This window comes from Sander lucioperca, chromosome 16 (genome assembly GCF_008315115.2).
Source record: "Sander lucioperca isolate FBNREF2018 chromosome 16, SLUC_FBN_1.2, whole genome shotgun sequence".
NCBI lineage: Eukaryota > Metazoa > Chordata > Actinopteri > Perciformes > Percidae > Sander > Sander lucioperca.
Window position 1 is genome coordinate 20,351,211 of NC_050188.1, and position 25,659 is coordinate 20,376,869.

A 25,659-nucleotide genomic window follows, 5' to 3' on the forward strand; every position below is an offset into this window, starting at 1 on the left:
ATCAGAGACAAGGATTTACACAACATCTACTCTATTGTTCATGTTTTGTTTTTTTAAATTGTTCCATTTTACTCTTAAACTGAACTGGAGCCGGACAGAAATTGTGATGCTGGTAGAGAAAGTACATCAGAGAAATGATGAAATAAGGGTTATTACATGGACATGTGCAGGCAATGAGGATGAGGTTCTTGTTGTTACTACCACAGACGAAAGAAAAAAAGTGCTGTGAAATCCTATTAAATGTTCAAATCAAATGCAAAGAGTAGGCTATAATATGAGAACCGGGGGGAGTTCCCCGGGAGTATTTAGGGTTTGGCTCTCAAGAGGATTCAGTTAATTTCTCAGACCATGTGGATACTGACAGTGGTGACCTTCCTGAAACAAATCTGTTACTCTAACCATTAATGTCACCACCGATGAGTTGAATCTGAAACAGGTAAAAGGTCAAGAAAAACAGACAAAATGAGTGATAGAGAGTGATACAAAGGAGGCTTTTAGATTGGTGTTTGCAATATATCAAAATAACAAAGGGCTGTGTTGTTGTCCCAGGAGCCTGAAATCAAACTAAAGGCCGAGAACAAGCCACTACACTACCACTATGTTTATTTTTCTTCAAACAAGTGTTGCACAGCTCTAGAAATGTATTTACAGCGTTGATAGTTTCCTTCTTCATCTTGATCCCGACATGATATGCACGCAAGCACAGATTTGATGAGCTATCACAATCTGTTGCAACCTTGCTATACTGACAAGCCCTCCGGCAATAAATGAGGTTGAATTAGTCTACAGGAAGGCATCTGTTGTGTTCTGCGTAGTTAGTGTCCATCTGAAAGCCCTCATACCCCATTTCAAAGCTTTGCTGCAACTACTATCCAAATGTTAAATAAAGATATTAATACATTTGTTATGGGGGGGGGGGGTGTTAGTGAATTCATATTGTGTTCAATTTACATAAATATACAGAAAAAAAATTGGTTTAATTTAATAAATAATCTTTTATTAGCTCCTCTTTGGACTGATTTCAGTTAATGCGTCACTTGTTTGGCTCTTCACAGTATTAATTAGGGGAGTCCCTCTAATCAGGCCAGCTTTACTTGGAATTTGAATTGGAACAAATCTGTGCAGTGGGTTTACCTTATTTAATTTGTTTATTTTTATTGCAGCTGGTGTTGTCTGCCAGTAAGGCTCCAATATTGTCCCTTTGTCTTGAAATTCACTCAAACACATTTTTAATCAAGCTAAATTTATTTGAAGAACTGTTACCTCCTCCTGAGCTGTACTGCAAATAAATGATACAATCCTTTAAGGTGGACCCCCTTATCAGTGACAACTCACCTGGACTTTCAGGTGTGGGCAGGTTCCGTCTCCACAAAGACCAGGTGCGATCACGGGAAACAGCCAATAAGAGCTGTGCATCAGGGGAGAAGGCCATCTGGGTGACGGTGAGGGTGTGGCACGGCAGCGTCTGCAGCTGACGCCATGTAGCTGTACTCCACAGCAGAACTGCTGCATGCTCGGCTTTAGATGCCTGGAAAGACAGTTAAGATTAGTTTATCTACACAGAAAAAATACAGTATCTTGAAAAAGCATCTTGAAACCCATTTGTTTTCTTTATCTTATACAGTGGGTTATGCACTTATTTCACTTTGTTTTATATACTATCTTCTGTCTCTTCTATCTCCCTCTTTGCCTTTTCTTCTTCTTGTAATGCACTTGCCAAAAAACGCTATAAAAAGTTTGCTTGCTTGTAGGAAGAAGAAAAAAAGATGCAGAGGTGGGATAGGGATGCGGATAGTCGTAGCAGGGAATAAAAGGGAACATCATTTTGAGGGGAGATGGGAATATAGCAAAGAGGTGCAGTTGGAAGAAACAGAAGATATAGGGGAGGGTGAAAGGAGGAGGGACACAAGGTGGGTGAGGTAGAAAGAAAGAGTCAAAGTGAAGAGCAGTGATTGCATTCCACAGGAAGACAGAAACACATCTGTGATGGCTAACAGCTGTGTGTTTGTCTGGAATCAAGGTCAAGACAAGCTAGGTACTACCAATACCTGGCAGGGGGGTTTAACCCTGCTGTGTGTGTGTGTGTGTGTGTGTGTGTGTGTGTGTGTGTGTGAGTGAGAGAGAAGATGAGCATGCAGAGTAAATGTGTCATGATGCTCTCTCCTTTTTGATCTAATGCCCTTTACTTAGCACACTGACCTTGCATGCAGATGCCACCACCGCCCTGGCGCTGTCTGAAGCAAGACAGAACATCTCAAAGCCGTGGCCGTACCTGGAGGAGACAGAGGAGGACAACCATACAGATATTAATCATGAACAGGATTCAAGCTGTACTGAACATGTGGAAGGACAGACGTGACCTGAAAGACAGACGGGCGAAGGGAGGACAACAACAAAGAAAGCACTCCCAGTAAATTAAGTATTCTCTTATTCCAAAGCATCTCCCTGACAAGCTTCCAGGCTCGAGCCATCGCTGCTTGCTGACAGGTAAAAAAGCAGACAGAGTGTGAAATTAAAATACTGATCTGCGATGACTGGTCCTTCTGCTGACAGAGATGAACAATGATGATGCTCACTCACAGCTAATCACACGACTAATCACTCGCAGCCTAATTACTTTTAGCTTGCCGACTATCACCTGCTTGTTTTAAAATGTCAACGAGTCCACAAAGTGAAATCACAGCATGCAAACCAATGCAGAGAAATTTCTCCCTAAACAGGAAGCTTTCAAATGCTGCAGCAATTTGGCCACGGCGCTGAGAGCATTATTTACGCCACAAAAATAACTCGGCCATTTACTCATTTTAATGTTTCTATTATGCACTAAATGATTCAAGGGGGTGAAGCCAAATGGAGGTAGAAAAATGCTTTTCAACACACACAATGCCCACACCTCCAATAAACGGCCACGCCATATGTCATGTTTATGGCGGATTGACAGGTAAATGGATTTAACATCGGCCACAAATGGAGGCAATATATTCCCCCAGGAGGAGAGGCTCATGGTATGGCAAGAAGCTGGCTTGTGATTGGCTAATGAATGCAAGGAGGGAGACCACTAAGAGTTTCGGGAAGTCCATCATTTTCAGTTACAATAAACCCTTTGGGCAAAATCAAACAAACACAATTCCATCTGGAAATGTTGCTTAATTAAGAGTAATATGGAAACCGATGTCTTTATATGCAAAGGAAGTACATAAAAAAGAAATATGTAGTGGAGATTGTTATTGTATTATGTCTCAGGACTCTGGATATTGTTTGTACCAGCAGGTGACTGAAACTAAAGACATGCTGAGAGGGTTTGGATACGCTGTTAGCAGACAGACATTTGGATACTCACAGTTTCTGGACCTCAGGCCACAGAGTGTTCTGGAGAAGATGATCCTCTGGTGGAGGCTCTACACACACACACACACACACACACACACACACACACACACACACACACACACACACACACACACACACACACACACACACACACACACCCACAAAATTCTTACATAACTGTCATTTGCAAGGCCCTGAAAACTGAGCTGTTTTAAAATTCAAATACAACCAGTTTCCAATTTACTAAATGAAGGATTACACCCCAGTGTTATAATTTCCCACTTTTAAATCCTTGTTCTGTTAACCCAATAAGGGACAGATAGGATCCTGAATGTGTGCATGTGTGTATGTGACAGGCTTATAAATTAAAGAGAAACAAAAGACAGTAAGTACCAGAGAGACAGAAGGAGTGACTTAAAACTACATGGTAGACCAAGAGCATGATTGATCGCCTCGAGACTATGTTTTCTCACATTCATATGCAGCCTCTTTTAGCATTTAGCGTGCACGAAATCCTCAGCCATGCAGCTTTCCGCTTTCCTAAAAAAAAAAAAAGCTTTTTTTGAAACTACTGCTGCTTTATCTCCGATTCTTAGCGGCTGCTGGCTTTGAGAGGGGGTCAAATCTAGTCTCTCCTGATCCTCTCTTCAAGCCACAGGCTCTGCACAAGCCAGTGCTGCCCTTGTGTTGCATGTAATTGAAAGTTACACTCCTGGTGTTTTCCTTGTTGGTCATCGGCTTCCCATTTTGCCTAATTATTAATTCCTCTCCTTTCCTGCAGAAGCCAGTCAAACGAGTGAAAATGCATTGTTAACAACAGTCTCCGTACTTGGTTGCTCCCTACGTAGCCCGGGGTCACTGATACTTAAACTTTGCAATCACATAAGCCTGCTTTCTAATTAGCATTGCAGATTAAGGAGTGGCTTCAATCATGCTGATGACAGCCCTTGACACCCTCTAGCCCAGGGGTTTTAAAGCGCCACACTACGTTCTCTTCGACTCTCATCCATTTCCCATCTGCCCCTTTTCTACAACTAGTTTCTCTGTTTTGCCTTTGTTCCTTTACTCTTCTTCCACTGTGTACCTCTGTGTCCTCTCTACACATTAACCCAAACCCACCCATCTTATCTTACATTTGAGATTGTTTTCTAATTTCATATACAACATATATTTGCTTCTGCTTAGATCATCGCTTCCTGACACCTCTTCTTCGTCTTCTATCACCCGCCATCCCTTTGCTCTCATCCCCTCTCCTGCTGTAATATCATTGGCCTCCAGCAGACCTCAGGCACTGTGGAAGTATAGCATGGGGAGAGCCGTAATGACTAACTGTCCGTCTGGCCGCACAAATTGTCTAACATCTTGAACATCTAGCGACAGGCAGACTGGAACTCTTAAATGTGTACCCAGGCTTCTGAGTGGATCGCAATGAGGAAATATAAATCAGGCTATCAAACTGTGGAGGAGACAGGGATGCATGTTGGTGCTAAAATTATTTATGAAAGAGCTTTAAATAAATGGGGGTTTACTGAGATGACTACTAAATCTTAGAAAGGACCATATTATGTTGGAAAAAAATACTTTAAAGTGTTGTTTTTTTGAAGGTTTACTGTACCAGTCATGATGAGTGGGTGGAAGTAAGACTCCTGGTATTGATCAGATACACTGTTGAACTGCCGCTCTTCTTCATTGGTTTTTGGGGCAAGGTCACCTGTAAATATAAATGGTATGATGATGATGTCTGTGAATATATTTGACTATTTTGAATATCACATTACATAAAAGAAATAAAAATAATAAACAAACCTACAAACCATTAAACTACTGCTCATGAAAATTGATCATCAGATAAAACTTGTCCCCGACCCTGAGCGGTGAAACACCCGCATGCGGAGCTGAGCAAGTATTTTACCTTGAAATACAGCCTTGTTGGACAGACCCAAGGCAGGTGTGCTGGCTCCTTCTGGAAGGTTGGCAGAGTCCTGGCAACGAGCAGATAAATGAATGGACAAAAGACACACACACACACACACACACACACACACACACACACACACACACACATTAGTTAGACCTGTTATTTGGACAGATGGCAAACATGTGGCTCTAAGGACCCTATTTTATTGATCTAAGCGCACGGCGTGAAGCGCATGGCGCAAGTGCGTTTAGGGCCTGTCCAAATCCACTTTTGCTAGTTTGACGGCGGAAAAAAGGGTCCGTGCACTGGGCGCATGGTTCAAAAGGGTTGTACTTAGTGTCTTCATTAATTCATAGGTGTGTTTTGGGTGTAACATGCAATCAACCAATCAGAGTCTCATCTCCCATTCCCTTTGAAAGCCAGGCACGTTTGTACCTTGGCGCATTGCTATTATGATGCCGGATTAGCACCGTAATATTTTTATTTGTAATCTTTTGTGTGTTTGTGTGCAGCTGCGCGTCCATGCGTGTGTGTAACAAGCATAGTGTGCGCGCACTGTGCACGAGCCTAGGCGCATTTTACTAATTCGCTGTTAAAATAACAATGAAATGCTGCGCTATTGACAGGTTTTTGTTGGGCAATGGCGCGATCACTTCCCGCTGCCTCAAGATAGCAATACGCCAAGAATTCACCTGAACACACCTCCCTGTAAGACCAGCACGCCCATGGGCGCAAAGATGGGCGCAGGTGCATTTGCTATTTAAACGACGTGGGCGCTGGACAGGAAATTGACAACTGCGGGTTTTGCGCTGCGCTGCGCCACGCCGCGCTGCGCCGGGTGCAAGATAGGGCCCTACAGGTCATGGATTTAAACTACTACTTGCCACGCAATGAATCGAAATAACCTGACTCACACTAGATGTCAAAAGCTTTTCTCTTGAGGTCCCAGAGATGTTGGCAAAGTTCTCCACAAAATTACGAGGTGCTTGAAACACCCGCAGGACCTTCTCATCAGCTCCCGACACAAACTGAAACCTTCCAACCATTGCCAGACACTGCATGTCGTATCCATGGATCTGTGGCCGTGAGATTTCATGCCAGTTTGCCTGCAGGGTGAAAAAGACATGGGAACATATAGTATTGTAAAGATGCAGATCTGGTCATGAGGATCCCAACCAGCTGCATGTGGTTGCCAGGGGAAGGGCCAGCGTTTAAATGGATCTCTGATGTTGTGGAACCGGGTCTCTTGGCCCTAATGCAGGCAATTGTAACCAAGCCAAATACAACATTGATTCTCCTGTTCAAAGAGAAGATGGAAGGCTCTACTACAATGACCGAAATTCCTTCGGCACCGGCGTGAGGTGGCAATATTCCAAACTTTTTCGACATATTGGTGTATATTGTCTCATAAATAAAGAAATGTGGCGTGGTAGCTCTTCATCTACACTACAAGCTAATTGCATTAAAAGCAAAAACCCCAATAGCATAGTGTATTCAAGTGTCTAAAATGTGTGCGTTATATTCAGTATGTTCCTATTATTCTTGATAGGAGTGAATGATATGATTATGTGAAATGTTGCTATTCTGTTTATACCAGGGTAACTATCTCTATCTAATATCTTTAGTTGCATTAGGCCATAGTGGGTAATGTTGCATCACTAAACAGGACTGCTTTATGGCAATATTAGGTTTATAGAGTATTTGCATCAATGTGATGAATTATAAGTATACGTACCATCTGGTTATTTAATCTAATCCTAACTATGCACATAAAACATGTAAAACTAATGTCACTAATTTTGAGCTACAATCAGCTTTGCAATTCTTCTACGTTAACATGTTAGAGGTGATTCTGAGCTTACTTTACCTGTTTGGCATCTTGTTTCCTCCATGGAGTGAAGAGTCTGGTGGTCTGGTCCGAGCCCACGCTGAGGATGAACTCACCGTCAGGATCCCAGCTCAGGTCCTGGACCTCATTAAAGTGACCCGATATCACAACCCCAGGCCTCCAATGTCCCTGTCGGACAGCATTGCAACGGTCAGTTTACAACTTTCAACCTCTGATTTCCCTTTTAAATTTCCCCTCTACATACACATCACTTCAATGACTAGTTTGATTGGCAACTACATTAGAGTGGGGGATTATAATTTAGGTGTTGCTGTCTGAGAAGGCGATCTACTTTGAAAGATCTGAATTAGTTATCAACACCTTCAGGTTCGTGCTGTACTTTAAATTCACCTTCCGAGCCGGCGTAATTGAAATGCGGTTATCGCTGAACTTACGTTGTGACTTTAGACCCCCACTGTTTCTCAGGGACACCCAACAAAGACACATGCGAAGCCAGTCAAATTGAGTGGCAGACAGGAGACTTGGTGTGACTAATTACACTAATCACTGTCTCTCACACAGTGTGGCTGCGTAGCAATGCACCAACATGGAATCTTATTTCAAACACACTTAGAATTCCAGTGCTTCAGGGAAATGTTGTACATTTTGTGTGCAAATGTAAGAAATCATTTCAACATGTGTACTGTAACAGAACAAAAGTACTGGCATTATATTGATTTGAAAGTTTAAGAGTAACTGAGGCTCACCTCTTTGTCTTTGTCTTTGCACCAGAGATGTAGCGCTCCATGAAAAGCGTGAGCCACGATCATGGAGCCATCCGGACTCATCTGGCAGCCGTAGAAACCCAGAGTGTTGCCACCAACCTCCCCTACACGCACCTGTGAAGAAAAAAATAACATGATGTGGGGGCGATCGTAACTGATCAGAAGCATCAACTCATTTGCTTTTCAACACATCTCGTATCTGACAACAGGTGGGTTTCTGGGTCAGAGTCACTGACTTGCTGCGGACAAAGATGAAAGCAACCTGTAAAAACATGGAGGTGCATCAACTGCCACATATGGAGAAAAAGCAACCGAGTAAATTAGGTTATTTCTGCTATTTCTGAGAGTTATGAATTTAGCCTCCTTTCATCCTATATGACATTCAGACATGCCGTATCTAGCCTAGTGGTTCCATCAAACACCTGGGTTCTGTGTAAACCTACAGGCTCAGATTTATAGAAAAGAAGAGTAAGGTAAAAAGTTCTCAAATCTGTTCCATCTCTCTCCAAGACTTATTAACTAACAACTCACATAATGGTGATAGAAGCAGAAAAAACAGCAAATTAAGCTGACAAGTCAAATGAGAAATTATGCAAAATGGGAGTTATTAGAGCTGAATAAACTGTGTTGTGTTTTTTCTAACAGAATACATTTGTCTAATACAAAAGGAAAGTAATCGCAGCGCAGCCTATCACACTTAACAAATAATCATGAAAAAATGGCAAAGCTTGAGAACCCAGAAGAATTTACATAAATTAGATTTGGGTGAGAGCTTGTGACCCTGCGTCACGCTCATAGGGCAGATCGTATAAACAGTGAAGGGTCCGTGGACATGAGAGTCCATAGGGTCTGAGGTTCCACTGAAAAAAAATCAATCCAATTTGAAAACAGCCATAACCACTGCCTCTCAGCTCAAAAATTGCTAGAAAATAAAACTCCTCTAGGATTCTGACACCTTGCTTTTGTGTGTCGAGACAATTCTGTATTGAATTTTGTGGATTCAAATCACTACCTGGGGCAGAAAGCCCATTTTGATTTAAGCGCAGTTACCAATTACACTGACAAATGAAAATTCACTTGTTTAAACTCCGTCATTCTAACTCACATTAAATTAAGTTGGGTTTTTTTCTAAGCAGGGAACAAAACAAAAAAGAAATAAACACGTGTATTTAAAGTAGTACAGAAGTATAAGATGCAAAACAAAGTATTACAACTAAAATTGAACAATATTCAGCCATAATGCAAAAATAAAAAGCATCTAATTAGTTCTAAAAATGTTTTTTAAAAAAATACAATCTGTTCTCATTCATCTTTTCATTGACATTAATATCCATAGAAAACAGAAATTACATACCAAAATAGAGAAAACAAGACAATATTAATATCTCATCCGGTTGCTTGCATAACCGATTCAATTGCAGGATTATGGGATGTAAATAACTTGAAATAATGTAGAAATTAATCCACAGGAATTCTTGTTTAAGCAACAGAGAGATTTTCTAACCATGAGCTGTCGATATTTTGACCTGCAACTGGCTTGTAGAAGAAAAATATCCTTCAAGCCTGAAATATAAAGGACAGTGCAAGAGAGTAGGTCTATACTCCTGCATGAAGAGACATTTATATTAACAGCTATTCGTTAAAGTCATGTCAGAAATCTTTATTTCCTATCTACTCACTCTTGTGAGTTTATTCTTCAATACTTTGAGAGTATTGTGTTGACCAGGGGTCTGTTTCAGAAAGAAGGTTTAGTGAAAACTCTGAGTTTGTTAACCCTGAGATGAGGGAAACTCTGGGTTTTCTGTTTCAGAAAGGGAGGTAACTTCACCTCAGAGTCAGTTACTATGGTAACGGAGTCTGTGAACCTAACCTGGTTGGGAGCAGGTTTTCTTCAAGAAACCTCGAGTTTCTCTCAGTCTCCTCCCTCTGACACAACACTCTTTCATTTCCTCATTCATTCATTCAGTCTGTATCAGGCGCATTTTAGTGCAGTTTGTTATCGGCATGAATAAAAAAACAGTGTTGGTTTATTAACCATGTTAGGTAGACTATAAAACGTTTTTTTTTTCTTAAAACATGGCATTTCCTTTTGTCGACGATCCCGTTGATGAAAAAGCTGCTTTACTTCTGCTTTACTTCGCAGGATGTTTTATGTCGGGAGATGATATTGAAGCCCCGACATTTTAATTTTCAGATAACTTCCTATTTGAGCAGTATCGTTTTTCTTCCCAGTCTGTTATGCAACCTATGCTGCATAACCTTAACCGTCCTTATATCACTAACGTCACCCATCTTGGGCTTGCTCTACATCCCAGATTATTTGTGTTGCATAATTCTTTTTTTTAAACGGCAGTTTTCTTGCGGTGATGTGGAGCATTTTAGTAAAGCCACTGTAGCAAAGCGCCGTCAGAAGAGTGTGACTCGCTCTGAAACATGTTTTAAACGTTTTTGTAGTGTTCCCTGGACACAAACCAGTAAGAGCCATTAAAAATATGTTCCACATGATTGCAGGTGAATGATGTAAACCCTTTGAAATAAAAGATTATGAATTATAATTGTTATTATGGTGCTGCTGAGTGGGATTAGTAGGTGTAGTACTTTCTCGCCCGCAGTATTGCACCTAAATGAAATAGATTATAGGTTCAATATCATTTCACCAGTAATATTAGGCTATAGCCTACTTATGATTAAATATGATATACACTATATTGGAATATACTCATTTACTCTAGCAGCACTTTTCTCCCACACAAATTCTCTCTCTTTTGCAGCAGCCGCTGTGTTGTTTTTTTAACTCGTTGTATGTGCGCATATGTATTTCCGCCGACCCGTTTGTTTGTGGTTGTTACCATGGTGAATCGTAGTATCATGGCTCCATTCATGCTGCCTTTTTATTGTGGTGGTACACGCGCATGAACCTACTCTGAGTTGATTGAACCAACTCATATCAGCTTCAGTTCAGTTCTGGAACCGAAAACTCGGAGTTTCCCATCTCAGGGTAAATCAACTCAGACATCAGGGTTAGACTCAGAGTTTGTTAAACCTCCTTCCTGAAACGGACCCCTGGCCAACTTCTCACTGAGGAATTCAAACAATTAAAAGCTTTATCGGGCTCTGAGGCCTTGGAGGTAAACTGGGCCCAGAGGGGAGATCTATTAGAATCGATAGCAGCAGAATCAACCCTAGAGAGCACTATCCTCCCCTCTCAGCAGCACTGAGGTCTGTATCCAGATGTATTATATCTTCTCCATCTTTAATTAGCTTGTGCCTTAAATGATATGAGCATTGGCTGTGAGGAAATATGAGAAGTGCTAAATTCACACTTGACTGATTCAAATATGGAAAGATGTACAGCATAGCTTGTTATCTTTTCTTGAAGCAGGTAGATAGAGAGAGTATGTTTAGCTGCAGCAGTGACCTAAGGCAGACTGCAGGAGAAACACATAAGAATGTACATTACATGCACTCATTACATGTTAAACAAACATGTTGAAAGGCTACACACAAACCCACCAGCAGAGGCACACACATATCTTCACTATGTCTATTGTACGTGGCAGGAAAGTGGTCAGTCAATCATCCGGCCTTCTTAGGGAGCTTGAGTTGGTCATCAATGACCTTCAAAATAACGCCTGTCTGCAGGCTGAAACGCAGCCAAACTAATGGCAGCGATAAAGGCATGCCTTTGAATGGCACAATCCTCCAGCCATCCAGAGAGACAGACAGAAAGAGAGACAGTCAGGTAGACACATAGATGGTGAGATTTAGAGCGAACGAGTTGCAACATTAAGCAGGTTGATTTTAAAATTCTGCACACAAGACCCTGCCGTAAATCAGGCAAAAACTCACAGAGGCAAAAAGCCATCATCTGTCTTGTTTACGAGTGGAGGAACAATATGGATGCACGGCGTGCCTTATCGCTGGCAAGTGGGGGTTAGGGGGAGGAACAGAACAAGGACAGAAAAGAGGGGAAGGCATATATCATTCTTTGAAGGAGTGAATGAGGGAGATGGGTGCTGAATGAGCTTAGCCAAGATGGGAAACCCATACTGTAGAGTACAGGTTTTCAAATCAACTTTTCAGGCTGAAATACTAACCGACACGCTGAGAGACTGCGTCTTCTTCCTTTCAATTTCTCTTGATGTTGAGATCTACAACATAAAGTAAGGACTGCAACTAAGAATTACTTTAATTATTTATTCATCTGTTGATTTGTCTCAATCAATCGACAATTGTTTCATCTAGAAAACCCAAGGTGTTGTGTTCAAATTCCACATTTTATCCAACCAGCAGTCCAAAAATCCAAAAATATTCAATGTATAATGATATGAAACAACGAAAAGCAGACAATCCTCACATTTGAGATGCCAGAACCAGCAAGTTTGGCATTTGGCTCCATAAATGACTTGAAATAGCCCATGAATTGCTGTCCACATCTCTAAATGTTTTCATCAATTGTTGAACGAAATAAAAATCCACAACACTGATGAGAGGTGTGAGAGTGAACAAAAAAAGGCCAAAAATCAAAACAATAATCTGGGATGGCTGTAGAACTGAGGGGTACTGCAGAGTCAGCTGATCATTTTCTGTGCTTTAGAAAATATTTGCTGACCTCCACTGGTTTAACTTTTCACCACCTGTACTTCTCCATGCAGTGAAGTACAGGTGGACAGTGTTACAGGTTCAACAGAGCACACTTCTGACAACACCTTTCCGTTGTTGTGTGTGGTCAAATGTGAAACAGGCTTGAAACGTCCAACCAGAGAGGGCAGCAATACTTTTCAGCTATAAAGTCTTTAATAGACAGTATTAATAGAGAGGCACCTTAACATGCACATTATTAAAAAATATTACCTCATTTTGGTTTTAGTGGCTTCCTCGATCGACTACACAAGCCGAGATCTGACAATAGGTTAACTCTTAAACACACAAACTGACAATCCCTCCATGCGTTGTAGTGGCCCGCTGTGGTCAGTCTGACAAGTTAATTACCAGTGTGTCTTGTTAGTAAGATGTGCTTTACGCAGCAGTGGGCCCGGCCACCCCACTGCCAACCCTGCTCTCCATTAAATCTCACCAATTACTCTAATCAGCGTGAAGAAGTGGAACCCTTCTTTGTAAAAATCGGCTAATTAAGACATACATGGCTGGTCAGTTAGCGCTGTGTAATCTGCTCTGCCAGAAACTTCCCATAGAAAATGGTAAAACACTCAAAAAGAAAAACACTCAAAAAGTACCAAAGGCCTTTGATTCTGTCTAACTTGTAAAGATGGAAAAGGAATGTAAATACAGTTCAATTCACTAACATTTCTTTGTGCATCTGTGTGTGTGAGCTTCAGAGGTTAAGTTTCCTTTGTAGGCAGGGAACCTGTCAGTTCAAAGGGTTTGGCTCTCTCGTATGAAGAAAAAACAAAAACAAAATCCAGGTCAGAAGGGCGGACAGAGAGGAGGAGAGAAATGCACTTTCACATTCAACAGCAAAGGTTATTTCAGGTAGGAGGTTGATTTTCTTTCTTTTTTGGCGTCAAGAAGAAAGGCCTGTTCTGTGGAGGGATTTTGGCCACACCAGACGTGATTTAAAACGGCCACTGCTGCTTTTCATTTCCACTGACCACCTTTGTCTAATAACACTGAGCAGAATATGTGACGAAGAATCGGCACAGGCTTCAGGCACTAATCATAGTTCCTTTTGTCAGAGAGGAGAATCGAGACTTTCATGGTCGCTCCTTTCTGTGGTCTTTGTTGCTCGTCACTGTGGATGTGCATGATGAGATCAAAGGAGCAAAAATGTAACTGATCAAGTGTGGAATCTTTCTTATCACCTCAGAGTGTGTTCACACTCAAGGTGCCTGCCATGGCGAGGTGAGCCATTTCTGTGCAATGGGACGGATATGTGTGTGTGTATTTGGGAGCCTGTGAGCACACACTGTGTGTGTGTGTGTGTGTGTGTGTGTGTGTGTGCATGTTAGTGTCTGATTTTTCTGCAACTCTGCCCATGACTATGTGTTTCTGTCAGGTACGCGGAAAGGTAATCTGAGGTACTCCTAGGCCACCTGAGAATTGGCCAATCGTATAAAAAACAAAAAAAGGTGTGGGGCAGATGGCCAGAGAACTGCTTTTTCTTCGCCATCCACACTTGTGTTAAATTTAGCCCTATTCTGGCACAACAGCAGCTGTTGGGAGATACGAGAGACGAGGTGGAAGGGGGCGAAAGGAAAGCAGGAGAGAGATAATGTGTGAGAGGGAGGCGAGACCGGAGGAGAGAAAGGAAGGCAAGTGGTGGAGAAAAAGAGGAAGTGGAAGACAGAAAATGACAGAAGGCAGAAGTGGGGAGTGAGAATTAAAGACAGTTCATGGAGTTAAAAAAAAAAAAAAAAAAAAAGGCAGAAATGCATTGCAGGCAGAAGCTATGGCATGTCTTCCAGAAGCCACTCCGTTCCCTGTCAGTTGTGTTGTGGAATGGGTCGTAAAAGAGGGGGTTCAGTGAGTGATAGAAGGGAAACCAGCACGAGGGCCCTGGCAGCAGGAGAGAGAATACAAGGGGAGGGCTCAAGCTCCTGGATCATGTCAAGAGCTACTGAAAGGGATGCTTGCAGAAATAGAGTGGGAAATTGGTGTGTGGGTTTGTGTGTAAACCCTGTGTTCCCTGCAGAGAGTGATTGATGCCTTGTGTGTATGCTCTGTGTATCTGCATATACCCTCCTTGTACTCAAGTCAACACTAACCTGCTCCACCCAGACTCCAGATCCCTCCTCAGGAGCCCAGAGGATCATGGTTTTGTCCATGGAGGCAGAAAGCAGACTGAGAGATTGTTGCAGCTCACCACCTGCAGGGGGAGACATAGAGACACTTGAAAACCCATACAGGAGCAGCATACACAGTCAATAATGGTCAACTAGTCTAAATCCATGACGTTCCACTTCCGGGATTGCTCGGGTGCCGCCGGAAATTGCGCCAGATGTCCCTCTTTTCGGCCGGATGTCCGTTTCCTTCCGATTTCTATGTGTTGACATTCTAAACTCCGGTCGATTTCTGAGGACTATGGTTAACTGCTCCTCAGTTCTCTGCAGGGTAAATCCAGACAGCTAGCTACACTATCTGTCCAATCTGAGTTTTCTGTTGCACAACTAAAACAACTTTTGAATGTACACATGTTCCACCAAAGCAAGTTCCTTCCCGAGGCTATTTTGCAGAGGTACCGTGGCTCTCCGTCCGACGCTTAGCGCCGCCCGTGACTATTGTGATTGGTTTAAAGAAATGCCAATAAACCAGAGCACGTTTTTCTCCCATCCAGGAATGCTGTGTGGACCAGCCCGATCCTCCTCTGCAGCGCTGTGGAGGGAGGTCTAGCCATGCGAGACTAATGGTCAACAGACAACAGTCAATTATTAGGCTAGTGGTTTTGTGATCTTCTATATTCATTTTTATGGGGCTGTACTCAAAATACTGAAAAAAAGTAGTCTGGGATTGCCTGCACACGGCTCTCAAAAACCGCCATTACTTGGCGGTAAGTACCGCCAAGACCGCTGTACTTAATGAATGTCAAGTACAGCCACTTTAATGCACAGTAATCATAACCATGCTTTTGTTTGCACAATTTATTTAACTTGGTAGCAAACGATACTGACACTTTATATTTAGGATGTCAGGTCTGATGCATCAAATCAAGTGCTTCCTACATGTGTTTTCAGGTTAAAAAAAAGATGCCATGCATTAGGATGCATGGTATCATGTCATATTCTAATTATTACAATCTATGCTTGATGATAATAAAAAATATTTTTTGTAAAGATGGAAAATTAATTAAGACAGAAAATGTGATTTCAATATTAAGCACAATAATTGCAAGTCTACCTTTGCCCTCATAATTAAGCAGCTTTACTTATTTTAAGTATCTAAACATAACGATGTGTGATGTACACAAAAGCTGTGATAGGTGTGAAATGATCTTGATGTAATAAGCTTTTAAGGCAACCAGAGATTAGCACATTCGTTAGCCTTTTCCGTTGAGAGCTTATTAAGGCAATAACTTTTCACACCCACTTTCTTTTTTCTTTTTTTTTCTTTTTTAAATTGTCACAATCTCTTGCTGCCTTTTGTAAGCAAAGGGGAGAGAAATAATGTCTCTCAGCTTAGCGTGAAAGCCAATCCATTCACTGGAGGTAACTGTCGATTCATAAAGTTTAATTCACTTTTAGACAAACACTAACAAACAATTTTTTTCAGGAACCTACTGCCAATTATCTGAAACTTGTGTGAGTAATGGCCCTGGTTTTTCATCAAGGTACCTTTGTAGAGAGGAGGCTGCCAGTGGACTCCATAGACCCAGTTCTCATGGCCTGCCAGGACTGTCTCAAGAGACACGGCAAACACTGAGGACACGTCTGTAGCAGGAACACAGAGAGGCCACATGAAGACTGTTATCAAGATATCAGTTTTATAATAGAGAAAGGTAGCTGATTAACTGAGTAGGTATACTTTTTTGTGGCTAACTATACGTAATTCTAAACATTCCATGAAAAATCAATTAAGTATGTGTTACACAGATAAAGGTAAACACACATAAACACACACACACTTGGTTCTTTATGAAGGTCGGTAACCACCATGTGCCGTTATACCATCAAAAAGCGTGTCTATTTATTTGGTTAATTAGCACCCTTTTCATAAATCAAGCCTGCATGGCCCGCTCACCTCTATCCTTCACTTCAAAAACGTCCTCTTTCATTTTGATGATGGTGAGATTGTCCTCTATGCGGGCATCTGTCCCAGACTTGGCACACAGCCTCCACACTCTGATGAGGCAGTCCTGGGAACAGCTGGCTAATAACAGCTCCCCACCTGAACGAGTCAGAGAGAGAACATAAAAACCTTCCTGACTGAAAGAAGTTTTCTATCAACTCTTAAAATATCCTATCACTGACTTGATAAAAGCTGCCTTTGTATCATTTACTCTCCTGTGGTGCTATGATAAAGTATGGGTTATTATCAAATATTATTATTACGGTTGTGGTGTTTAGCAATACTTTGAGAACAGTCATATTTTTCACCTGAGCTTAAGTAAAGTTGAGTATGTTTTAGAGCGATAAATAATTGAGCCAAGTTGGATCGTTTAGAACTGAGCCGAACAGGCAAATTTTCTAACTTGGATCCAGGAATGCCAAGTTTTGTTTTCTGTTTTGTAATGAGCATTACAGCCTCACCTAGCATGCCTATAGGCTCGTGTTGTCTTCAATTATTTGTTACAACTGTCATCAAGGCATTATAGAAGAATGCTGCTGACTGTGACATGGCCAGTAAGACAGCAGGAGTGCGGGCCAAATACACACAGACAGGTGGTAAACAAAGCACAAGCCACTTTTCCGAGTGCTCCCGTCTGTCACATTAGTGGTTTTCAGGGTTAGTCCAATGGCCACTGGCCCAGTTTTGCCTCTGCCAAGATAAATACATTTATAATGCCTCTGTTGCTACGGCCTAAGGCCTCCTGAATGCTGGGAGGAGGAAGGAGGAAGGCCATAATTGTTTGTCGATCACGATGTAATGACATTGATGATGATTGCAATGATTGTTGGAACATTGTTTTTGATACTTGTGATGACTTAAATTACCCATAGGCAACAAAAGAAGTTAAACCTTGTACTTCAACTTATCTTGAATCATGCGTGTGGAATTTTTCTTTGTTCATTACATTTCAAAACATCCGTTAATCTGTGCCAGGGTACAGCCACCAACTGTGGCATCTGAGGGGCTTGAGCAACATCATGTTTTCACCCCACCCTTAATTACAACAAATAGCCTAAAAATAAATGTGAATTAGATCAGATGATGTTGTAGCCTGATGTGTGTGAGATCAGATGTCTGACTCCCTATCATAATCAAAGTAAGAACATGTTGCCAAGTCCCATGGCCATGGCCTGTTGAAGACCTTTTCTCCAGACAGCTGTTCCAAAGATTGCAACGTTATATATCAAAACATGCGTTAATACCATCGGTAAATTAAAGCGATTTTGAGATATACAAGTTGTTACAGAACTGGCACTGTAGCTGAATGAGTGTAAAAGTTCATATGAATTAGATGCAATAGAGCCAATAAGGCTGCATTTATCTGAGTCACATAACCAGGCACGTTAACTAGAAGTATTTTGCAGCAGCAGCTCGGAACTCAGAGGTAACTTTTTCCTGCTGAGCCAGCAAATATCAAAATTTATAATATCTAATCACTGTCAGTAAATGGTTTAAGTCACTGCTCAGTGACGCGCAGGAGACAGGGAGACAGCTGTGTATGGCACGGGCTGGCACGCTGCGACACCAGTAAGCTCTCGTTTTACACACAGCTGGTTTGGTGTTAGAGCCAAAGTGATACATGTAAATGACACTCAGTGTTTCGGTTAAGGTTCAGCTAACTGTGAAAGAACAAATGATAAAGAGTGACTTCAGATCAGTTTGTGGACTGAAAGAAACTGAACTCATCATATTATATATTTAACTTTATCTTCAGTGTTCAGCTTTCTATTATGATGCAGAATAAAGGAGAGACTGTACAGGATAGAGACAGACGTTCAATCAGTAATAACTAATAAGATGCTTTTCAAAATGGACATTAGCTACCTGTTTGACGGTGATGAGGAAAATAAAGCCCTGATGCAGAGACATGATTGATCCTCTGCGTGTAAAAAGCATCCCGTGGCTCATATGAAAGCCGTCTTTTTGCTGTAACTATCTGATCTCTTTTTTTATAAAATAAATCTTGCAAGAGAAGGATGAACTAAAAACACCCTCCCCTGCTCTCCCAAAAGAGTCAGACTACCCTTTCTTCAGTAAAAGTAGAAATTATAACATTACAACCTATGACCAGCTGATTTTATACTAGTGCTGAAAACTACTGAGATTGATGGAAAGAAAATCGTGATTTAGAAAATAGGATAAAGATAGAAACACAAAATAGCATCATGCTCTGAATACACGTGTTTAATGATAAATTGCACCTCTAGTGCTGCAATTTGCCATCTGCCAAGTCATAAAAGAACAGAATGATTTATGTAACTACTATCACAGTGGAGAGAGGGTTTTGTCATTCCTATGGGGATATTTCATATAAACAAACTTCTCTCTGTCTCTTTGCTGGCTCGTAGCTTGGCAGCGTGGAGTAGGTCATACACTTTGAGTGGGAAGGAGACACTGGTGGAGAGGGCTAGTTAAGGAGATGAAATAGCTTTTACACAGTCAGAACAGTGTAGTTATGAAGAGCCCTTGAAGAGGGTAACACAATTAGTAGAGCTTGAATTGGATCCATGCATTGCCATGTGCTATCACAATACTGTGATGTTGGTGAAGCTGGCCTCAAAATAACTGGTTTAAAGGATGTGTCTAGTTTAGATTATTTTTTTTTTTAAATGCTCTATTGATTGAAGAATCTTCTCTTTTTGCTTTAAGAAGCACTTGTCTGTCTTTCTAATCAAATTGGTTGAAGGCTCTGACAGGAAATCTCCTTCCACCCAGGGCTGGACTGGCCATCTGGCATGCCGAGCATTTTCCCGGTGGGCCGACGCACTTTTGGGCCGAATAGCCTTTACGTCTACAAAGCCAAATAGGCCTTTTTTTTAATTTTTTTATTTTTTTTGGCCGCGCCGGCCCATAAACAATGCACAGCGTCCCATTGGTTAATTTTCTTTATTGGCACTGGCCTGACCCAATCAAATCCAGGAACCCCCTTCCCACTCCGGGCCGCAAATTTACGAATCCCACTAAGGCCACGCCTCCCGGCCCTGAGACACAAGCTGTAATAGTTATGCTGGAAGTTTAGCATCCACGTTGAAATGGACAAACGACCACCAAAGCGCAAGGGAGGTGCCGAGAAATTACGGGAGAAAAAGATTAAGAATCTACAGGCGGATTCCTCAAAATGTGCCAACATTTCGGACATGTTTGGGGCTGTAGTAGCTGCTTCAACATCAGCATTAACTGAAGCCGAGGAGGAGGAGAGGTGGCTGGCTTACATTGAAAATGCTAGCAGTTGGCCTGTTGGGTAGCTGAAAAGTGTTGATACAAGCATCAGTGTTCCTTGAATTGCTTAATTAGCTTATCTTGCATTGGTGCTCTTTTCTAAGGCATATACTACTCTCAGCTTTATTGTAGCTTTTGGGAAGGGTTATGGTTATTGTATTTAGCAGACACTTTTTATAATAGTTAAAATTAACAGTAAACTGTTTTTAAAGTTGCTGAGCCAATATTAAGCAAATAGTAATAATAACAATGATGGCAATACAATATCAAATATCAATAATAAAAATACAAATCATAACTCTAAGAATGAATTAATTATTTAAGGGTAAGATCAACAGATAAGTCTTGGGACCTCTCTTGAAGGATCCAAAACGATCACATGAACGCAAAACACTAGGCAACTCAGATCAGAGAATGCACGCATATTTTAAGAGGACTGTCTGCAGGGAATGTGTCTGACCAATCATGGGGGGTGTGGGCCACCTGGGCGAAAAATGCCAGGGCCAATTTTTTGTCCCAGTCCGGCCCTGCTTCCACCTCTCAGCATTCAGCCAATCACGTGTTATCTGACTCTTTCAAAGCCCAGTATTAGCCAGTTTGCAGGCATGGTAAAGATAGGGAAAGATAATGGTGAACCATGAACACAAACTTTTAAGCCTTTAGAAGACCACCATATCAGAAACAAGCAGGTATACCAAACTCTAAAATTGCAATTATATGCATTCATACAACTGGAAAACATCTTAAACAATATGTTGTTTTTTTAACTTATTTTATTTAAGGATACATCGGGACCCATAACCCCTCTTTGTAACCTTAAACTTAATGTTGTTCGCATAAATCAAATCAGCTCATAGCAGAAAAAGACTTACTGACTTACTCTTGACTGACACCAAGCTAAAAAAAAGAGAGGCATCATAAACAGTATATTCAATGAAGACTGAACTAATAGAATGTAACAAGTATGGTTTGCCCATACACTGTCTAAAAGAACTCTTAATTAGCCATCAAGCAAACATTAAAACAGTACATCTAAGTATCTTATCATGTATTTTTAGTATCAAACAAGTCTTGCTAGCTTGCGTTGTTCGCTTGCCATAACCCAAACCTGGTGGCTTAGTCATTACTACTGTCACCACTTATCAAAAAGATCCTGGGCTCAAATGTCATCACTGGTACCCCAAGAAAATGTAGCTGGGCTTGAGAAGATGCTGGTGATTTGTGAGAGGCTTGAGAGCACTTCAACAATGCTTATTAGTTCTGTTCTCAAATGTTTAACCTGGGCTTTCTGGTTCATGGAAAGGTTTTTCAAAACCCTGCCTACAAATATATTGTATCTGCCTTTGTGTCAAGTGAGACGTGCAAGCATACTGGGATAGTTACAGTTAATTCAAAACAGGTTCTACTCCTGAAATAGTAACACTACCATTACTTCAAACAGTAAAGCTTACCTAGAGATGTCCAGGCCACTCCACGGACCCAGTCTTCATGTCCTTGCAGTGACATGGCCTTCTGGAGCTGTCGTAAAGCAATTTAAAAAAAAGGTCAGATGTGTCTCTCATAGTTTTGTAATGAAACTGTCCCTGTCAGAGTATCAGCCTGAGCTTACCTCTCCGTTGGACTGCACATACAGATGCACCTGAGAGTTATCACCCCCACAGGCCAGTATGGGAACTGTGAGGAAAGATACTCAGGTTTTCACACAAGTCATGTAAGCACACACACATGGCAGGATGGACACATTTACACGTAGGTCTAAGATTTATAAACAGGAGCGGGGTGGAAGGGAAGGATGAAGCACAGGCTCAAACAGATGAAAAGGCACATAAAACAGAAAGGCAAAAGGAAACGAGACACTTCAAACGCAGGCTGCATATGACATTCGGTTATAGGCACTTAAGCAGTGATGCAAATTGAGATGGATGACATGAGACGAAAAATGTCTGTCTGTGTGTGTGAGTGTATGTGGCGCACAACCTAAAGGATGTCTATGTAGGAACAGTTTAGGCTTACCTCTGCTGCCTGGCAACAGTGCCAGAGAGACATCCATCATGAAACTGCTGCCAAACGGTAAGGTATGGAGGCACTCTGCTGAAAAACACAAATGCACATGGAATTAAACTTTCTGACCCACTATGAGTAATAATTAGGGGTGTGCAAAAAAATGGATTCACCTTCGAATCGTGATTCAAGCTCTACCGATTCAAAATTGATTCATATTTAAAAAAAAAAAAAGAAATTGTCTTTTTTTTTTTTTTTATTGTATGTCTACTGCAATCACATGGGAAAAGTAACTACATTTACATACTGTGAATCGTTTTTTGAATCGAGAATCGATTTTGAATCGAATCTTGAGCCTAAAAATCAATATTGAATCGAATCGTGACATTTTCTGAATCGTGTACCCCTAGTAATAATGCTACACAACTAAAAAAGAATTATTAAGCTTATATACCGGTATTATGTTAAACTATAGGGCTTGAGTGTGAACAGAACTACATTTGCCACATTTTCCTCTCTGCCTCCATTTATGTGTAGCGGCCAAGGGTCTTTCAAGCTGTCACAATCCAACATAACATGCATAGTATTTATATCTGGGAATACACCCCAAGGTTACGCCCAGTCCCCATACACCCGCTTAATTTCCATGCTTGTCAAGCAGCAGCAGCAGTGTTCATCTGCTCTGACAGGTGGACAGAACTTCCAACAAAGAGAAGCTGTTATGGGTGACAGCTTAGAAAAAAAAGAAAAGTAGATAAGGATGACAGTTTGGAACACCACTGATATTTAATTTTTTTATGTGAGGAAATTAAAGCAATATTACAATTAATATGGCTAATTAATACAACTGTGGTGATTCTGTCAGCTTACATTTTTAAGGAAATAAAAACATTGCAAGGATATATTACACAGTGTGTACAGTAATTTCTGTCCAAAAAACATTTCACTTTTTTTTCTATCATTGACAGACTGTTTTGCATGTTTTACCTCCAAGTGCTGTTTAAACTATGGCAGGCTATTGTAAGTGTATGTCAAAAACAATACTGACACAATGTCATAGATGTGATGCATGCTAAACAGTTTTGCAGCACTGCAGAGGTGAGATTAATGAGCATGTTTGTAAATATTGCCATGTCCTCTATCAGCCACTAGGGGCAGATAATGAATAAAATGGATTATTTATTTATCAAAGTAATATGTGAGCCTGTTCTGAATAGAGTCCCACGTCAAAACAAAAATTCAAGGCACCTGGTGGAAATTAACTAGTTCTTGCAAACCAGACTTTTCGAGAAAGTAAGAATGTTTTCTTTTTGCAAAATATATCTCAAAATATCCTACAGGTTTCCTCAGTGGTTTCTAAATGAACCCCTAAAAGGGATCACAAGATTAATAGTTAAAGTGAAATGATTATTTGAGCACAAACACTTTTTTAAAACTTTTTTTTCTTGAGGAATACTGTTTTACCTATTGATGCCTTTAAACGTATTTTAATGAAACAGTCTGAGAAGGGTAAATCACTCTGATTGAACTGCGCACAACTCACAGACATGCTCCCTGTGAAGATTGGTATAAGGAAGACATTTCTTCATATTAAAAGGGTCACAAGCAAAAAACGTTGGGAATCACCCATATTAATACTTTAAAACACTCTTTTGTAGCATTTCCAACATTATTATGGAATCAAAGTACTGTAACACAAGTCACAACAGCTCCACAGGCTGGCACTAACATGTATTTTCCAGGGTTATGTGTCTCTTACCTTCTTTTGCTTCATTGCAGAGCCACAGTCTGACTGTGGAGTCGGATGCTGAGGAGGCCACCAGGATCTTTGAGTCCTCCACATAGATAGCATCCACAGCACAAACTGGACCAGTGTGGCCCTTACACTCCAATGACTGGATGACCTGGAAATAGCAGAGAAAAGGACAGAGAACCACTGGTTGGTGGAACAGGTAGTAGTAGCTCAGCCCATAGGGAGCTGGGTTGGGAACCGGAGGGTCGCTGTTTCAAATCCCTGTATGAACCAAAAATATGGAGTGTGGGTTGGTAGCTGGAGAGTTGCCTGGGCACCTTGCACCAAACCCCCAACTAAAAGGAGCAGCCCCCTCACTCTGACATCTCTCCATTTATGTGTATAGCATGTATAGGTTCTGAGCCTGTGTTTAATGTGTGCGCAACTGCCTTTATTGCTGCCAAACGATAAGCCTTTATTTATCCCGGCTGTCTTCTTCTTACCTTCCCATTTTTAACCTCCCAGACGATGAGCCGATTGTCTGAGCCTCCTGAGACAAGATGACTCTCTGGAGCTGAAACAACAATGACAACACAGTTAAGTAAAGAGACACTGTATGGCTACAACCTTTTGTGCACCTTTGAACTGGGACTGTTTTTCATGGTTTGGGCTATGCCATTTAGTTACAATTAAGGTAAAAGTTATTGCTACAGCATACAATAATATTTTTTTATACAATAGTGTGCTTCAAAGTATTTTGCTAACAGTTTGGGAAGCTTTTTCAGGGCATGGTGTGGAAGAATAGTCTGCACTGAGCCCTGGTTTTGGAATAAGATGTTCAACAATCAATAATGTTTGAGTGTCTATATACAGTACTTTAGACCAGTGATTCTCAAAGTGGGGCACTCTGTCAGAGGGTCCGTGAAAAGTTTTTAGATTAATTCGTTAGAATTATCATTATATAAAAGAAAATAAATAGATAACAAATCTATAACTTTTAGAATCTACAAATATGTTTAATGCATGTCTAATATCTTTCTAATTCATTTCTCCTGTGTTGTGTTCTTTCACCTAAGACTATAGACACGTAAGGGGTGACATGCCTGAAAAGGAGCTTTACACAAACTGTTTTAAAGCCACAGTGAAGAAGACTAGATGAAGACTATTTCCATCAATGATTTTAGATTCATACCCCGAATTAATTTAAGTCTAATAAAACATCTCACTTCTACTCGCGCAAACGCCGCTCTACGTGTGTTGTGGTGGCAAATCAAAAGGACGAGAAACTGAATAAATTAGTTACAGATCCCATCCAGCAGTTTGACAGCAAGTCCATCAGTGAGCAGTTGCCTGCCTGCCTGCTTGCTTGCCTGCCTGCCTGCCTCTCTCTCTCTCTCTCTCTCTCTCTCTCTCTCTCTCTCTCTCTCTCTCTCTCTCTCTATACTCACCACAGTCCTCTCTGTGAATCCACTGGACTGTATTCACTCTTCCTGTGTGTCCATTCAGCACAGCCTCAACTCGCCTCTCCTGCGGTCAAACCAAATGGTGTTTTATTAAGGTAACGAACAAAGTATACGTTTATTTACATTTTCGGTTATCGTTAAGTGTGACATCTAACAACGACAGCTGACTTTACAAAAGAACTTAGACAGATTTGACTACCTGTGGGTCGTACAGAGCTACGGAGGTACATGTCCCAAAGGCAATAGTCCCCCCACGACCCCAAGAAACAACATTTGGAGTCCTGTTTGCACAACAAGCTACATGGCATGTTTCAATTACGGGCGCCGCCATCTTGAAAGCTGTAGATGTGGCGTTGCTGTAAATGTGGCTGTAACTAAACAGACCCGTACAAAAGTTCCGCATCCAAAGATCTACAGCTAAACCATAGAGTCAGACTTAAATTGTGATATTGTTTTAGACACGTTTTTATATACAGAAACCCCACGCAATGATCTTTATTATTTTTTAGTACGGTTCAAAGTAGTTTAAATGTCGGCGATAAGAAAATATTAAAGCGTTTTAACTCACTGATGCACTGCTGAAGACTGTCCACTAGATG

The 25,659-nt window shown here is 41.1% G+C and overlaps 1 protein-coding gene across 2 annotated transcripts in view; it reads right to left on the reverse strand.

The window, feature by feature from the left end:
* The window catches only part of elp2 (elongator acetyltransferase complex subunit 2), a 29,841-nt gene extending 4,408 nt beyond the window's left edge, over positions 1-25,433 (reverse strand). Inside the window, exons 1-18 of one of the 2 annotated variants that reach the window (XM_035993226.1) lie at positions 25,260-25,433; positions 25,046-25,124; positions 24,101-24,171; positions 23,625-23,769; positions 21,878-21,955; positions 21,474-21,538; positions 21,316-21,382; positions 16,556-16,702; positions 16,150-16,245; positions 14,587-14,687; positions 7,852-7,975; positions 7,116-7,267; positions 6,163-6,354; positions 5,243-5,312; positions 4,946-5,041; positions 3,341-3,398; positions 2,200-2,272; positions 1,336-1,528 (exon numbers count right to left, since the gene is read on the reverse strand). In XM_035993226.1, the coding sequence (XP_035849119.1) occupies positions 1,336-1,528; positions 2,200-2,272; positions 3,341-3,398; positions 4,946-5,041; positions 5,243-5,312; positions 6,163-6,354; positions 7,116-7,267; positions 7,852-7,975; positions 14,587-14,687; positions 16,150-16,245; positions 16,556-16,702; positions 21,316-21,382; positions 21,474-21,538; positions 21,878-21,955; positions 23,625-23,769; positions 24,101-24,171; positions 25,046-25,124; positions 25,260-25,391 (1,939 nt within the window). In that variant the 5' untranslated portion in view covers positions 25,392-25,433. Of the gene's footprint in view, positions 1-1,335; positions 1,529-2,199; positions 2,273-3,340; positions 3,399-4,945; positions 5,042-5,242; positions 5,313-6,162; positions 6,355-7,115; positions 7,268-7,843; positions 7,976-14,586; positions 14,688-16,149; positions 16,246-16,555; positions 16,703-21,315; positions 21,383-21,473; positions 21,539-21,877; positions 21,956-23,624; positions 23,770-24,100; positions 24,172-25,045; positions 25,125-25,259 lie in introns of both variants that reach the window. The other variant, XM_031323224.2, reaches the window with a different exon arrangement.
* Between the last annotated feature and the right edge of the window lie 226 nt (positions 25,434-25,659).